Raw genomic sequence first — 15612 nt, 5'->3', positions numbered from 1 at the left:
TCTCCACAGGTGTAATTCTTGCCCTCCCATGTCTTCAACCAAAATGCTGATGGCTCGCAAACCCGTCTTTCTTGGCTAGAGCTCCTAACAGGAGAATCCCCAGACTCCTGAGGACCTCAAACTCTATATGCTTATCTTCCAAGCTCTGCTCCACCTGGCACATCCTCTCCTCACCATTCCCTCATCCCCTACAGCCAAACAGTGACTGCATTCTGTAGATTCTAACTCCCCCACACCCCTCACAGGTCTCCCCGTCTTTCATTCCCGCTGCCTTGGCTCAAGCCCCCTCTACCCCTGCAGTGGTCTAACTGGTCTCCCCACCAGTATCGCATCCTTTCAGTCCATCCTTCCCCTGGTAGCTCGAGCGTTTCAAGATTATTACTCTTGCTTAAAATCCTTCAATACCTATACGTCCTAGAGTATAAAAACTCCTATATAAAGCCTCTATCCCCTGGTGTTTTATTTTGTTTTCTGGTCATGCCCAGTCTCTCCCTCTCACCCCTTACTCACACTGAACTATTCACACTGACAGTTCCCAGGGTTCTGTAGTACGTCCGTCACACCCCTGTGCCTCTGCTTATGCTGTTCCCTACACCTAGAACGCCCTTTCTCCCCATTTCCTCCATCACTCCCATGCGCTAGGCAAACACTTACTCATTTGTCAAGATTCAGCTAAAGGGTCACTTCCTCTGTGAAGATTTCCTGACCTTACTCTACCCAGGTGGAATAGACTGACCCTGCCTTTGAGCCCTCAAAGTCCCATATCCTCCCTTTTACTTATTTCTTCAGAAAACATTTAATAGCACTTATATTTTGACACACCTGTCTCCTACTACTAGGCCATAAATTCCTTGAGGATAGGTATTGTGTGTTTTAACTTCTGTATCCCTAATGCCTGGCATAGTGACGGTGCATGGCAGGCTTTCAATAAAAGTTCGTTGAATGAATGAATGGATGGATGGATAAATGAATGAAAATATTGTCCAAAATGCTTCTCTAAGCATTTTTTCTGTAGAATTTATTAGGGAAAGATTAGACCCTGGTACAGTTTAATATATAATATTAACTGCTGACTTATTAGGTTTAGAACACTTCCTATTTCATGTGAAGTTGTATAAAAAATACATATTTATATATATTTTTATATGTATAAAAATATACATAAATATTTTATATGTATAATATATATTTACATATATATTTATAAAATATATAAATAAATATATATATATATAAATATATATATCCCTGGCGCAGTGGTTAAGAATCTCCCTGCCAATGCAGGGGCACAGGAAGATCCCACGTGCCGCGGAGCAACTAAGCCTGTGCGCCACAACTACTGAGCCTGCCCTCTAGAGCCCACGAGCCACAACTACTGAGCCTGCGTGCCTAGAGCCTGTGCTCCACAACAAAAGAAGCCACTGCAATGAGAAGCCCGCACATGGCAATGAAGAGTAGCCCCTGCTCACTGCAACTAGAGAAAGCCCACACGCCACAACTAAAGAAAGCCCGCACGCAGCAACGAAGACCCAATGCAGCCAAAAATAAAATTAATTAATTAAAAAATGTATATATATAACTATACATATATTTAAATTATATATAATTATAGATTAAAAATATAAGTAACTATGTAGACAGAAGTATAACACATATATATAGTATTATATATAGTCATATATAATTTAAATGTATATGTAGTTAAACACTTGTTATATATTGAATATTTACATTTTAAATTTAAGTTTATTTATATTTAAAATTTATACATAAAATATATAATTTAAATATATAGTTATATAGTTTTAATTTATACTATATATACTTATATATAATTTAAATATATAGTTTTATATATAATTCAATCATATAGTTTTATAACTGTATAATTTAATTCTATATAGCTATATATAATACACAACATATAACTATATACAAAAATTATATTGATATATCTATGTATAATTAAAATTTATAATTGGAATTCTGAATGCTTGAAATACTGTGGCTTGCTAGAACTGAGCTAGGAGCCAAGCCTGGGGGCCCTTCTTTTTCTCTTTTGTGTTTATCAGCTTGGTAGCCAAATGGGGCAATGGGCTGAGTTACTTTATCCTGGCTGATCAAGCAATGTGTTTTGGGTCCGCTTATCACCTTCGCCCCAGTGGGACTGTCCTGCAACCATTTAATTATTCAATGCCCCAAACAAGATCATTCAAATCAGATAAACTGACGGCCCTCCTAGGATGCTGGGTGCCCATACATCTGTTGTCCTGCCAGGAGCCTCAGCCCAGGGATGGCATCCGAGTGCACACGCCCTCCCCACCACGGGAAGCGGGAAGCGGGAAGCGGGAAGCAGGAAGCGGGAGCGTACGCGATGATGTTGAAGCAGTCCTTGTTGGACAGCTGCTCCTCCAGCAGAAGTCTCAGGGAGTGCTGGATATGAATAATGTACATGGAATTGGTCACAGAGATATCGAGCAGTATAACCACCCTAAAAAGAAACACAAGCTTTAAGAGGAGAACCGAACCTCTCAGATAATGTTTATTTTGTTCCATTTTACTATTTAACGTTTTTTCCAGGGGAGTTCTGCATGCCAAATTCATAGCTGGCCAAATCTCCATGGTCTGAAGTCAACACAGGCGGGTTTACAACAGTAGAACCTTCTCTCCAGGAGGGTCTATCATGGTATAAAGCCTCGTGGTGGAGATGGTTTAAGGGCAGGGCTGCATATAATGATTTCGTACATTTCCTTGTTTTAAATTACTAGTATTCAATATTATTATAGGTTGGGGACTATGAAGGGAAAACAGAAACAAGCTAAGCAAGTTAGATGGGGAATTAGGCGTAACTGGGGCCTCTGGGGAAATGTATCATTATTTTTTCTCTCTGTTTTAAGATCTCTAGTGCTATTCAGCCTTCTCCTTTTATTACTTCAAATCTTATAGTCCCATCTCCTCCCCCCACCCATTCTCATTTTGAGACAGCTATGGATAGCAAAAGAAAATCCACTGGATAGAGAGTCAGAAGGCCTTGGTTCAAGTCCCACTTCCTGTGTGGCCTTAGGCAAGTCGCAATACCTCTCTGATCCTTGGCATATTTAACTATAAACTATTTACAATGAGACTTCATAGGGTTGCTTTGAGAAGTAAATGATATAATAGATGAATAGTATTACAAAGCATAATACTTGGTAGGTGGTAAGGCATCCAGTAAGGTATGGAAGCAATAATGATATTTTGGATACCTATTGTTTCTCCCTACTCAGCATCCATTACCTCTTCTCACAGCAGCATCTTGATTTTTGGGGGGCGAGGAGGGGGAATACCTCTGTCTCTAACAGTCCATTTGAGTTGAGTAGAGCTGATGCCAGCCCAAGCTTTAAGAGTGGACATTTGACCCCAGCCAATCAGAACATCAAACCCTCTTGGCCCTAGTGAATAGCTCAAGGATGGACCCTTGCCCCCAGCCCTGGGAGTGCTAAACTGGAAGGAAGGAAGTTGGGAGCTTTGGGCAGCTATCTCACCACCTGGAGGGGAAAGCCAGCCTGAAAACAAAGCGAACAGAGAGGAAAACAGAGCTGAGGGATGGAGAGAGATTCCTGACATGCATGAACCTCTGGATCAAGCCGTGCCTGAAGACAGCTATCAAATCTAGTCTAGAATTTTCAGTTACCTTAACCAGACTTCCCTGATTTGTTTAAGTCAATTTGCACTTAGTTTCTGTTGCTTTTTAGCAGAAAGATTCCTGAGTGACATTGTTGGTATTGAGTGATGCTTGTTGATGTTGGGGATGATGGTGGTGACTTTTCCCTCCAGGGGTTCTACTGAGTGATTACTGATCCTTAATCTAAATGTTGGCTTCTGATGCTACCAACAGGGAATTCATGAGTTGGTTGAGTGCTGTGTCACACATGACACCCATGAAGGACAAGAACACTACTGGGGGAAGGTACCTTTTTTCGCAGACGGTGCCCCAGATTCTTCTGCTGGCCAAGGAGAGCCACTCGATCCGTCTCTCATACATCCGCATAGCTCTGCTGAGCTGCTTCTGCAAACTCATGCGCCACACACAGTGAGCGACTGCGCAGAGCATGGCCGATTAAGGGGTCTGGGGGGAAGGGGGTGTACCCCACTTGGTTTCTGGGAATGGTACGTCAAGGCCATGGGTATCCAGGCAGTACAGACATTCTGTTAAAGCATGGACGAGTCTGCCACAGGATCAGGAAGGGAAGAGTCAAAGTATTTCATTGCCTCAGATGGGGAGGAGGTAAATGTTGACCCCAAAGGATCAGAGGCTTTTTTTTTTTTTTTTTTTTTTTTTTGGATCAGAGGCTTTTTATCCGGGTCCCTGCCTGGGGAGGAGGTGGAGAAAGTCCCACAGGGGCCTGTGGGTGGGGTACAGTCTCTGTTTATAAGAGGGAGTTCAGTCAGTGGCTTGGTGCCTCCACATTCCACCCATCTCCCTCCCCGCACCCCATATTCTGACTAATGGGACCCACCACTGACCTGGTACTCATACAGGAAGGGCAGGTCCACGTGAATATTCTTCATTGTCCCATCATGCCATTCAAACTGTACCATTGCCTTCTGCACTCAGGTGTGGCCAGGAGGGGAGCAGGTGAACAGAAGCACAGGTGGGGAAGGATTTGAAGTGTAAATTGGCCACTGGGCTCTCCAAGTGAGATGCAAGAGAGGGAAATGGGCTCTTAGCCCATCTGGGGTTGGATTCTTCCCCACACAGCAGGCCATTGCCTTGTGTGGAGCTGGCAGCAGAGGGCCTTCGGGGTGCAGTCCCCTGAATGAACTGTGCCTGACAGCAAAGCCAGCTCCCTTCTCAGGAGGCTCGTCTGAACATCAGGGTCTTTACTACAAGATAGGGCTGGAGGTTTGGTAATAGCAGAGTTGGAGACCTTAAAACTTACCAGCCATGAGTTCTTAGGTTTGGGAACCCAGATGCGCCTTCACGGACACTTTGAAAATCAAATTCGTTCACTTTGTTCTTTCATCCTCCACCAAGTTGTCATATCTCTACCTATCACTCCTTCCATCTAGTCATCCCTCCATGGGCTGCCAGAACTCTACATGCCCACACTCTCTCTTTCCTTTCATTCTTCTGCCTTTCCACTGATTGTTCTTTTCCTTCCTTTTCTTTTTTTTGACCACACGGTGCAGCATGTGGGATCCTAGTTCCCCAACCAGGGATCGAACCCATGTCCCCTGCAGGGGGAGCGCAGAGTCTCAACCACTGGACCACCAGGGAAGTTCCTCCACTGATCTTTCTATTTGCCCATTACCATTATACTGTCCTTCCATTTTTCCATCCTTCCACCCTTCCTTTAATCTTTACTTTCATTCTTCCGTCTTTTTAAAAATATATATATTTATTTATTTAATGTATTTATTTGGCTGTGCCTGGGTCCTGGTTGCAGCACATGCGACCTTTGTTTCTACGTGAGGGATCTTGGTTGTGGCATGAGGGATCTAGTTCCCTGACCAGGGATCAAACCCGGGCCCCCTGCATTGGGAGTGCAGAGTCTTAACCACTGGACCACCAGGGAAGTCCCCATCCTTGCATCTGTTTAATTTTATCCTGTCATCCATCCTTCCAATTTCCCTTCCATCCTTCCATCTGTTCACTTTTCCATCAATCCATCCATCCAACCATCCATCCATTCTTTTACCTATTCTTTCATCCTTTTCATTCTTCTTTCCATCCTTCCTTCCAGCCACCATTCACTGAGTGCTTACTTGTACTAGATATCGGGGAAAGAGGGTTGGAGAAGAGCTTTTTCTTTTAAAGGGCTCATACTTTGGTGGGGATTAGACATGTAACAAATACACACATTAGCGCATTACAGGAGCGATAGTAGAAGTCTGTACAAGGTAGAGCGAGGACACAAAGAGAGTGTGTTCTGAATGGGGAGGAGGAAAACCTCCATGGAGGAGGTGACCGTGGTGCCCAATATACTCCCTCTTACCCCAGTCTCCCAAGTTTCATTTTCGTATCTTTGAAAAACAGCAGTTAGAGTAGATTTGATGAGGGTTCTAGAGTCCTGGGTGGAACGCCTCCATCCCACTCCAGGCCCTCAGGCCCTTGCTCCTTGGGCTCTGTCTTATGACTTCTATTTCCTGAACATTTCAGAAAGGAAGTACCACGCAGGAGCTCCCCTGCAAAGGACTGGACAGAACTCTGAATCTGAGTTACCTCGTGGATAGTTGCTGATACTGTCTTCCGGAGAATAGGCACAAATTCCTCCACGGGAGAGAATGCATTGGGTGCCAGAACCTGATAAAGGCTTAGCTTCTTGGCTGTAAAAATAAATGGTGGGGTTTGGGGTACCACTCATGAAGCCCCAAAGGGTTCATTCCTTTCCGTTAGTCACCTGAGTCCTGGGTTCTTCCCTCTTTGGGTATTTACCTTTCAGGCTATTGGTCTTTAGCCATTCTGCAGAAGTCTTGTCCAAGTTTGGGAACTCAATAGTGAGGGGATCCTCATGCTTTGGGGGTTTAGGCAAGAGACTCGTGAGTGGCCTCTTTGCAACCTCTGTGGAAATCTAATCGAAATGAAAAATCATCCTTACATCATCATCTTTTAGAGCTGGAAAGTCCACGGTCTCCCCCACCCATCCAAGGGAGCATCTTAAAACATTACCTGGTAAACTAAAGGCAGTTCTGCCTTCCCCTCCCACTATCCCCATCCGCTTCTCAGGAGATTTCTGGAATTTCCAGGAGAAGAGAGAGGTGTACCCAGAAACTCCCTTCCTCTTTCACTTGTCCATCCTCCTCACGCCTTCCCACCCTTACCATTAAGGTAAGCACCTCGGACTCCAAGATGACAGGTGGTCTTGCCAAGGGCTCAAATATAAGGCTCCAGGGAACTAAAAAGTATCTCCTGCACCGAATCATTTAGGGAGCCCTGATCTAGCCCACCCGCCCTCGCCCACACTTACAGCCAAAAACCTGAGCTTCTGAGAGGTTAAATCACAGATAGCTCACGTATGAGGAAAACACCGAACAGCAATTCCCAAACTCCAGACATTCGAGCACCTCCTTCATGAACTTTGCTACGAGTACCACTGTACTGTTACTTACTTAATATTTTAAAAAATCAAACATATAACATTAAATCTTTTTAATTATAATAATATTAATTGAAATTAACGTTTTCAATTTTAATTTTTGACTTCCTTTTTTTGTACTTAAATAATTTTAGAAAGATCTATTTCTGTCATAATGAGCTAGCTTTAAATGCATAACATTGAAAAGAATATTAATCTATGTATCACCTTATCATCATCTTGCAAACTACAAGTAGTACATGTGTTTCATTTGGGGAAACATCTGGCAAGGTTTTGGCATCAAACAGACCTGGGTTCAATTGAGACTAATCAGCTTCCCTCTGTGATCTCAGGCAAATTATTTAAACTCTTAACTTCAGTTTTCTCATCTGTAAAATGGGGGTAATAACATACCTACCGCAGACTGTGGTTGTAAAGATAAAATAAGGCATTTAAAGAATTAAGCATTGTGCCCATCTTATAGTGAGCACTCAGCAAATGAAAGCTATTATAATACTAATACTTATTGTTATTGTTTTAGATAGTAGAAGAGCTGAAACTAAAATTCAAAATCCCAGTCTAGGTGCTGTGTTTCTTTCACTACATCCAGCCAGGTCAAAACGTCTGGTACCCCAAATCCATACATTCATTCTGTGAAGCTATAAACGCATTACCAGTTCTCCTCGGTACGCAGCTTTACCGGTGATTGTGTCCATAAGCTTTCTGAGTTACTCTGTTGGTGTTTAATTAAGCGTCCTCAAGCAGGGCCTTTGCCCTGAATGAGATACTGGTGGGAAGACCGTCTTCAAGACAGCCTACCCTGTGTGGTTGAGGTTTTCATCATTCTCCAAACTGGGGGGAAGGGAGGGGCAGTGGTAGGGGGAAGGGGTGGCAGGAGCCTGCTGGCCTTTCTCTGAAATAAATCTTTCGGATAGAAAATCCACCAGGATCCTTCCAGCGGAGGCCTGGGCAGCTCACAGCTGTTGGGACAGAGGGGGGCGGGGCCTCGCTTTGTTCCATTTTCGGGACGTGGGAGGCCTGGCAGCCGCTCCCTTGCGCGACAGGTGAGACAGGAGAGCACAGCAAGGCCAGCTGCGTGCCTCCGCGGAAGGTCTGAGCTTGGGGCTCTCACCACCTACCTCGTGCATCGAGCCGGTCCGCTCCTCGCAGGAGGCGCTCTGGTGCAGGGCTTGCACGTGGCCCCGGAGGCTCTGGGCCTCCTGGATTTCTGCCAGCAGCTCATCCACCTCCCGGCTGCTGTAGATCTGGGGGTGGTGAGGGCAATCAGTCATCCAGCAGTCACCTGGCTACCGGCAGTGGGAAAGGACAGGCAGCCACGTGAATCCCTAAGGCGGAGCGGCAGGCTCTTTAAAGCGGACGTTATAAACCGGGGTCCATGTGCAGGACAGAGCCTGCGAAAGTCAGTGTTCCATTTGTACAGTATTGGCTTGCAGTGTTTTTAAACAATTGAAGGGCCGTCTAGCCTTAAAAATGGGAAGAAACACTTTATACCCTCTAGGATGACAATAATAATAATAATAATGATAGGAGGAGGCGGGGAGGGGAAGCAGGAGGAATTGGAACTGTGGGATGAGGGTGGAATTGTAAAATGGTGCAGCTGCTGTGGAGAACTGTTTGGTGGCTCCTCAAGAAATTAAACAGAATTACTACCTGACGCAGCATTTCTACTCCGAGCTTTATACCTACAGTAATCGAAAACAGGGACTCAGAAACTTGCACACCAGTAATCATACCAGTTCACAACAGCTCAAATGTCCATTGACTGATGAATGGATAAACAAAGTGTAGTATATCCAGAAAATGGAATATTATTCAACGCAAAAGGAACAAAGTGCTGATACGGGCTACAACATAGATGAACCTTGAAAACAGGATGCTAAGTGAAAGAAGATGGATGTGAAAGGTGTATGATTCCATTTATAGGAAATAGCCAGAAAAGGTAAATCCCTAGAGACAGAAAGCAGATTGGTGGTTACGTGGGGCTGCAGGGGAGGGGGAACAGGGAGTCACTGCTTTAATAGGTACAGAGTTTCCTTTCGGGGGGATGGAAATGTTTTGGAGCTAGATAAAGGTGGTGATCGCACAACATTGTGAATGTACTAACGTCCCCTGATTGTTCACTTTATGTTATGAGAATTTCACTGCAATTTTTTTAAAATGTAAAGAAATCACACACATACAAAAATCCAGGTTTCTGGCTCTTGTTGAAAAATCAGAAGACCTGGCAACACCGGTGGTCACGCTCCTACAGAGCACCGGGCTGGGGCTGCGCGGAGGTGCCTCTTTAGCTGCGGCAAGTGCTGTTTCGTTCACCGCACTCCTTACCGCTCACTGTTGTGTCCCCATCGGAATCAGTTGTCACTTTTTGTCACCTCTGCACTGTTGTTTTGCCCATAATAACGAAGACAATGAAATTTGTTTTACCCATACCTCTACCAAGAGTGGAAAAACAACAGATACGCCAAGAGGTTCACAGGTTTTAACAGAAAATATCTCTTAAACCAGCCAGTTTCATTCACTCACTGTCCTTTCCTAGCCCCTGGAGTCTGTGACTCCTCTAAAGTCTGGGCAATGAGGTAACAAGAAGGGGTTCTGCCCAAGGAGAATGTTGCCTGACCTTGGCTCCCTCATGGGAAATGTCCAACTTTTTGACCCTTGAACACACTTGTGAGAGGCAAATATTCATGCGCTCACGGCGATTAGGTTAGCAGGCAAGGCACAGCCTATTAACTGTCACCTCCATTGTGGACGCGGAGTATGCGATGTTATTATTAACCGGGACAAGGATACTAATGGATGGATTGGTACAGAATGAATGGATTGCTGTGCGTCTCCTGCAGTAGGTGGGGCCCATCTAGGAGAGAGAACTGAAGCAACTGCTTCAGACTCAGAGCGCTGGTGGGAGCAGAGGTGGGCTGGGGCCCACGCTGATGGCAACTGGATAGGGATTCAGGATTCTACCGGCGTATAATCAACTCATCACACACACCGACAAAAGGATCTCTTGTGACTTCATGTTGTTTCTGTTCTTCCCACATATTCATTTTAACCTGATTTTACCGTTGTAAACCCACTGAGTTGGGGAGGGGGGAAAGCAAGCACACACACAGCATGGCCTGTCTGGCCCAGATTCCCCAGGCACAACCTTGGAGGCAGGCAGGGATGGGAGGAGGGGGCAGTGTGTTGGCCCAAGGGCTTACCTCTGTCTCTGGGCTGTAGCAGTGGTAGTAGCCCCCAAGAGCTTCTGCAAGGTGCTTCAGAACAGCCTGTGGGGATGGTGACAGGGTGAGCCGTCACTAGGGCAATGCCGGTACCTTAACAGACTTTCTCCTCGTCTGAGCCTCCCAACTGAGCTTACCAACAGGAGAACTAGGTATAAGGAGAGCTGTGTTCTGGTCCGCAGCTTGGGGACCTCAAAGGCTGGCCCAGCTCACTATAGCCAATCCAAGGGAAGCCTTGGAGAATCTCGATACTTACAGGGGGCACCTGATCATCGCATTTGTAGGTGATGATGTGGGTGATGAGGTCCCGTCCCATGATGGACTGTTGGATGTACTCGGACAGGATTTCAGAAGGCTGATCTGGGCTGTGGAGAAGACGGAAGAAGAGAAGGGGACACCTCAGCCTGAGGACATTCCCCAGCAAAATGGTAATTCCCAAGGAGCATCTACCAAATCTAATCAACCACCTGTGTCCCAGGTCACTTGTGTAAGATGCAGGGCTGAGTGGGCCACAGGCCTGGCCACCCTGGCTGCCCTGCCCCTGCACCTGTGGACAACTGGCCTGGAAACACAATCCTTCTCTCAAGCGTACGTGAAGAGTCTTGATGGTCTTTTCTCTAACAGTGGTTTGGTTCTCCAACCCCTTCATGTTATCCGCTTAGGAAAGGAGACCTACCAGCTTCCCATTATGATCACCAGAGAATTCAGCCCCTTCAGAGCGAAGATTTTCTTCAGGGCTTCCAGCAGATTGCTGCCTCTGTCAGGCTGCAGTTTCTTTACCCAGAGCTTGAGTTCCTGGAGGCTGTGGGAGAGGATAACAACCTAATAACTCTTACTAGGGGCCAGGCCCAGGAGAGGTACGAGCTGTTATAAATCTAACAGTCATTCTTTGAGATGGATACCTTTATTCCCATTTTATAGATGAGGAAACTGAGTCTCAGAGTTAGGACTTGCCCAAGGTGATACTGTAAGCAGCTGGCAACGCTGAGATTTCAAACCAGGTGTGACTCTAGGGCCTGAGCTTCTAGCGACTCTGCTACATGGGGGTCTGGGGCTAAGCTCCTTTCCCCTTCAACTCTCCTGGGAGGCAGACCTCAGCCTGAAGCCCAGAGTTAATCCCTTAACCCTAAGAGGGCTTGAAGAGAAGGCAGCGAGGCCGTGTGGCTACATTCCACACGGGTTGGGATGCACACCGCTCGCCACAGGGAAGATGACATAACACAGAGCTTTCTTGGTTAAATGCCTCATGTGGCACTAGTGAGACAGCCCTTCTCTTTCCATTTCTCTTTCAGCCTGATCTCCCCCTGCAAAAAAGACCCCTCAGCTCGTTGCCAGTAAGTCTGTCTTTCATTATTATAAATGTTTGAATCTCCCTTTTAAGCAAAGAGAACAAATCCCAGGCCTGGCGCCCTCTCTAGCCAATAGGTTTCAAGCTGGAATTTAATACCATTGTTTTGTCTGCTTTCATTCTCTTTATGTTTATAGCGACTTTCTAATTATGGCAAGTGATACGGGCTTCTCAGTTATGGTATTGATAGTTGCCATCGAAGTAAATATAGCGTTGATATTTTAAAAAATCGATAATAGTACAGGTAGCACAGAGTAAATAATAGTTCAGGTGGCAGGGATAGGACGAACATCACAAGGGAAGACCAGGAATAATTGCAGTTGAGGCACTCTTGGCTAGATGGTCTCAAGGTGTCTTCCAGGTCTGACATTCCAGAGCTCGGGGGTTGAACAAGAGTGGAAATCACAGTAAAAGACACTCTTACCCACTGAGTACCTGCCCCATGCCAAGTACTCATTTTTCACTCATCTTCACAGCCCTGTGAGAAACAGTTGTCCTTGCCTCATTCTGCTAATAAGAGAGTTAAAGGACCTGTCAAGATCCCCCAGTGACTGTCAGAGCCAGGATTCAAAGCCTGCGCTGCCTGAACCAGCACTCCTCTACCCGGAAGCCCTCCTCTTTACAGCTAGTGCTGGGCAAGGGCACCTCCGTCCCAGAAACCCAAGCATGTGGTTTTCCCTGGGATCCGCTCTGGGCTTTGGAATCCAATCCTGACTCTGCCATTTTGGAAAAGTTCCCTAACCTGAGTCCCAGTCTCCTCATCTGCAAAACGGGGGGCGGGGGGGGGGTGGTTAGTAATCCTATCCCATGTGTTGGCTATAAATATTAAGTAAGAGAGTACATGTGAAGTACCAAGCATGGCGCCCAACACATGGTGGATGATCAAGGCTATTCCCTTCATGGAAAAGAGGGAGCTATTTACTGGCATAAGTAAGCAGAAATTCTTACCTTCCCCCTCTCCCCACCTGCGAAAAACCCTCCAAAGCAGAAACTCCCAAAGGACTAGCTAAATAAATTACAGTATATCTACACAGTGGAATACTATGCTGCTATTAAAAAGAATGAGGTTGGGCCTCCCTGGTGGCGCAGTGGTTGAGAGTCCGCCTGCCAATGCAGGGGACACAGGTTCATGCCCCGGTCCGGGAAGATCCCACATGCCGCGGAGCGGCTGGGCCCGTGAGCCATGGCCGCTGAGCCTGCGCGTCCGGAGGCTGTGCTCCGCAACGGGAGAGGCCACAACAGTGAGAGGCCCGCGTACCGCAAAAAAAAAAAAAAAAAAAAAGAATGAGGTTGATCTCTGTGTACTGAGAGAAAATGATAGTCAAGATTAGGTGCAAAGCCAAGATGCAAAACAGTGTAATGTGTGCCTGATTATGTTTAAATAAGAGAGGATAAGCACACGGATGCGTGTATGTGCAAAGCCTGTGGAAGTAGATAGAAGAAACTGTTATTGGGAGGTGAGGGGGAACTAGGTAAGAGGGAGACTCATCTGCTATTATTTATCCTTTTATTCTGTTCCAACTTTTGAAAATGAGCATGTATTATTTTCATAATAATAAAACTACCTTGCTAGTTTTCTGGGTAAAAATGATGTCTCATCTTTTCATTTTGTGGTGCTCGTGGGGTGACTTTTCCAAAAGTTATTGGCTCCCTGTGTTTCTGCTTTTGTGAATTGTCTCACTTGTCTGTTGGGGGTCTTGCACTTTAATCACGCAATAAAGACACTAACACTTAGGGAGGAAGATGACCAGGTAGACATCTGGGCTAAGGCTGGGCAGTCACTCACCTGGAGGTGCCGACTTCCACCGGGCTGGGCCACAAGGTGCTGGTGGTGGTACCGAAGGACAGGACGTACAGCTTCTCCTTGTGGCTCAGCTGCTCATCAATGAGGCTCTGGTGGGCAAAAGGACATCACTGGCTGCCAGGGCCATGGGCCACGTGGAGCCTGGCCCCACCTCTCAAGCCTTGGCTGGGCCCTCTGGGCTGGGGTGGGAGCCGTGCTGAAACAGGGTCGCTTAAGGCCCAGCTTAGTAGCCCCATGTTGACATTTGCTTGCTGCCCACCCCAGCCTGCTCCTGGCTGTGCGTGGCGGGTACGGGGCCTGGGTGGCCAGCCCACGGCTTGGCGGGCCAGTCCAGGAGCTGGGTCCTCACTCCCGCTGACCGCAGACCACGTGCTTTTCTGCCGCGGCTGCTGCGCACTTAGGTCACGGGTGCAGTGGGATGAGCACCCACCTCAGCGTGTGCTGTGGTTGGACCCTCAGCACCTCACTGTGGCACCCAGGGAGGAGAACGGAGGTCAGGGGCAGTGGTTTCTGTCCCGGGCATGTGAGTTGGGGACAGAACGATAGGTGCAGGGCCAACCCATTGGATGCTCTCAGACTCAACCTGGTGAGTATCCAACAATAAGATAACTCATCCCGCTTCTTCCCGGCCAGCTACAAACTTCACCTGTTACTGCCAACACGAGCCTTGCCCTGGCTAAGACTGGACCAGCCCAGCTGGGGGATCTTTGGAAACTGGGTCCTGGGACCTGTCAGGAAGAGGGACCTGCACTGACACCTGTTCCCTGACACCTGCTGAGACCAGGAACAAGGGACAAGTCTGGAAACTGGCCCACGTTGATCCCTCTAAAGGGTCCTGGGACCAGCTGTTGCTGCGAAGGTCTCATTCAAAGCGCTAGAGGTTCCTCTAGGAACAGACCCTCCATAACACGTCACAGAGACTACAGAGGCTTTTTCGATGCCAGACTCTGTACTGAGCACTTAATTTGCATGAACTCCTTTTGTCCTCTGGTGACCCTGTGAGGTGGCAACTGTCATCACCCCTGTTTTACAGATGAGGTAACACAGTCACACAGCCGAGAAGTGGTGGAGGTGCCTGGGATTTGACCCTAGAGTTCTTAGCTTCTGAGTTACGGCCAAGCAGGATAGCTCCTTGTCTGGAACAGGCCGGAAGCCCATGCTGTGCTGAAGTCAGTCCAACTGATTACCGCCTGCGTGCCCTCTTTCCGGGCTCTTGAGACAAAATCAGGTTAGTAGGGACTGCTGTCGTGTGAATACTAGAAGTTCACACTGCAGCTGAGACTCTGAGGCTGGGTTTTGCAGAACTCAACATATATATTTTTTTTAACTGTAGGTGCTAATTAAGTGTGAACTGTTCTTTGCAAAACACTCCATTTTGCACTTGCTATAAACAAAGCCCATTAGCAAGCTCACAAGGGGAGGGTGGGGTGGAGCTGCCAGTTCCAGGTCCTTCAGAGAGACTTACCATGAGGTCACTTTGGAACTCCTCCTTCTGAGGGCCACTGCTGACAGCTGACACATCAATGAGAACACCGACTCTGGCCCCCTTGATGAGGCCAAATACCTAAAACCAAAGAGGGCGCGCGGAAACAACCAGCACAGCTCTGTGCTTCTACAAACCTTTTACTGGGCAGCTCTGTGTAGCAGACGTTCAAGTGCTCCCCAACCTCAACAAGAAGCCGCAGAAGGAAGACCCATTTTATAGAAGAATGCTGCAACTACTGAAGCCCGCGCGCCTAGAGCCGGTGCTCCGCAACAAGAGAAGTCGCCGCAATGAGAAGCCTGTGCACCGCAACAAAGAGTAGCCCCCGCTCGCCGCAACTAGAGAAAGCCCGCGCGCAGCAACAAAGACCCAACGCAGCCAAAAATAAAATAAATAAATTTAAAACAAACAAACATGCATCCCCTTAAACCTAGCCATTGAAATTCTAGAAACTCATCCCATAGAAATAACTGGAAAAGTAAATAAGAGGGAATTGGAGCCCAGTGAGGCCAGATAGTCCCAGTTTTTCAAGAGAAGACTGAAAGCAGACGTAAAAGTGAAATATCAGGATTTTAAAATCTTGACAACTAATTCAAAAAATAAAACTATGGAGGCCAAGAAAAGCATGGTTGTAGGGCCAGATCTGCCTGAGTGCCACCGGTCAATAACCCCTGCTT

At 46.8% G+C, this 15612-nt stretch overlaps 1 protein-coding gene across 1 annotated transcript in view; it reads right to left on the bottom strand.

Annotated features, from left to right (window-relative positions):
• Positions 1 to 15612, bottom strand: part of VWA3A (von Willebrand factor A domain containing 3A) — a 50549-nt gene that overhangs the window by 22092 nt on the left and 12845 nt on the right. Inside the window, exons 8-18 of the mRNA XM_079945546.1 lie at positions 14918 to 15016; positions 13435 to 13541; positions 10977 to 11102; positions 10557 to 10665; positions 10280 to 10345; positions 8198 to 8323; positions 6419 to 6554; positions 6206 to 6309; positions 4507 to 4587; positions 3954 to 4048; positions 2372 to 2491 (exon numbers count right to left, since the gene is read on the bottom strand). Coding sequence (XP_079801672.1) covers positions 2372 to 2491; positions 3954 to 4048; positions 4507 to 4587; positions 6206 to 6309; positions 6419 to 6554; positions 8198 to 8323; positions 10280 to 10345; positions 10557 to 10665; positions 10977 to 11102; positions 13435 to 13541; positions 14918 to 15016 — 1169 coding nt within the window. The remainder of the gene's footprint in view (positions 1 to 2371; positions 2492 to 3953; positions 4049 to 4506; positions 4588 to 6205; positions 6310 to 6418; positions 6555 to 8197; positions 8324 to 10279; positions 10346 to 10556; positions 10666 to 10976; positions 11103 to 13434; positions 13542 to 14917; positions 15017 to 15612) is intronic.

Source organism: Stenella coeruleoalba (genome assembly GCF_951394435.1).
Source record: "Stenella coeruleoalba genome assembly, chromosome: 15".
Taxonomy (NCBI): domain Eukaryota; kingdom Metazoa; phylum Chordata; class Mammalia; order Artiodactyla; family Delphinidae; genus Stenella; species Stenella coeruleoalba.
This window is presented reverse-complemented; position numbering and strand designations above follow the sequence as displayed.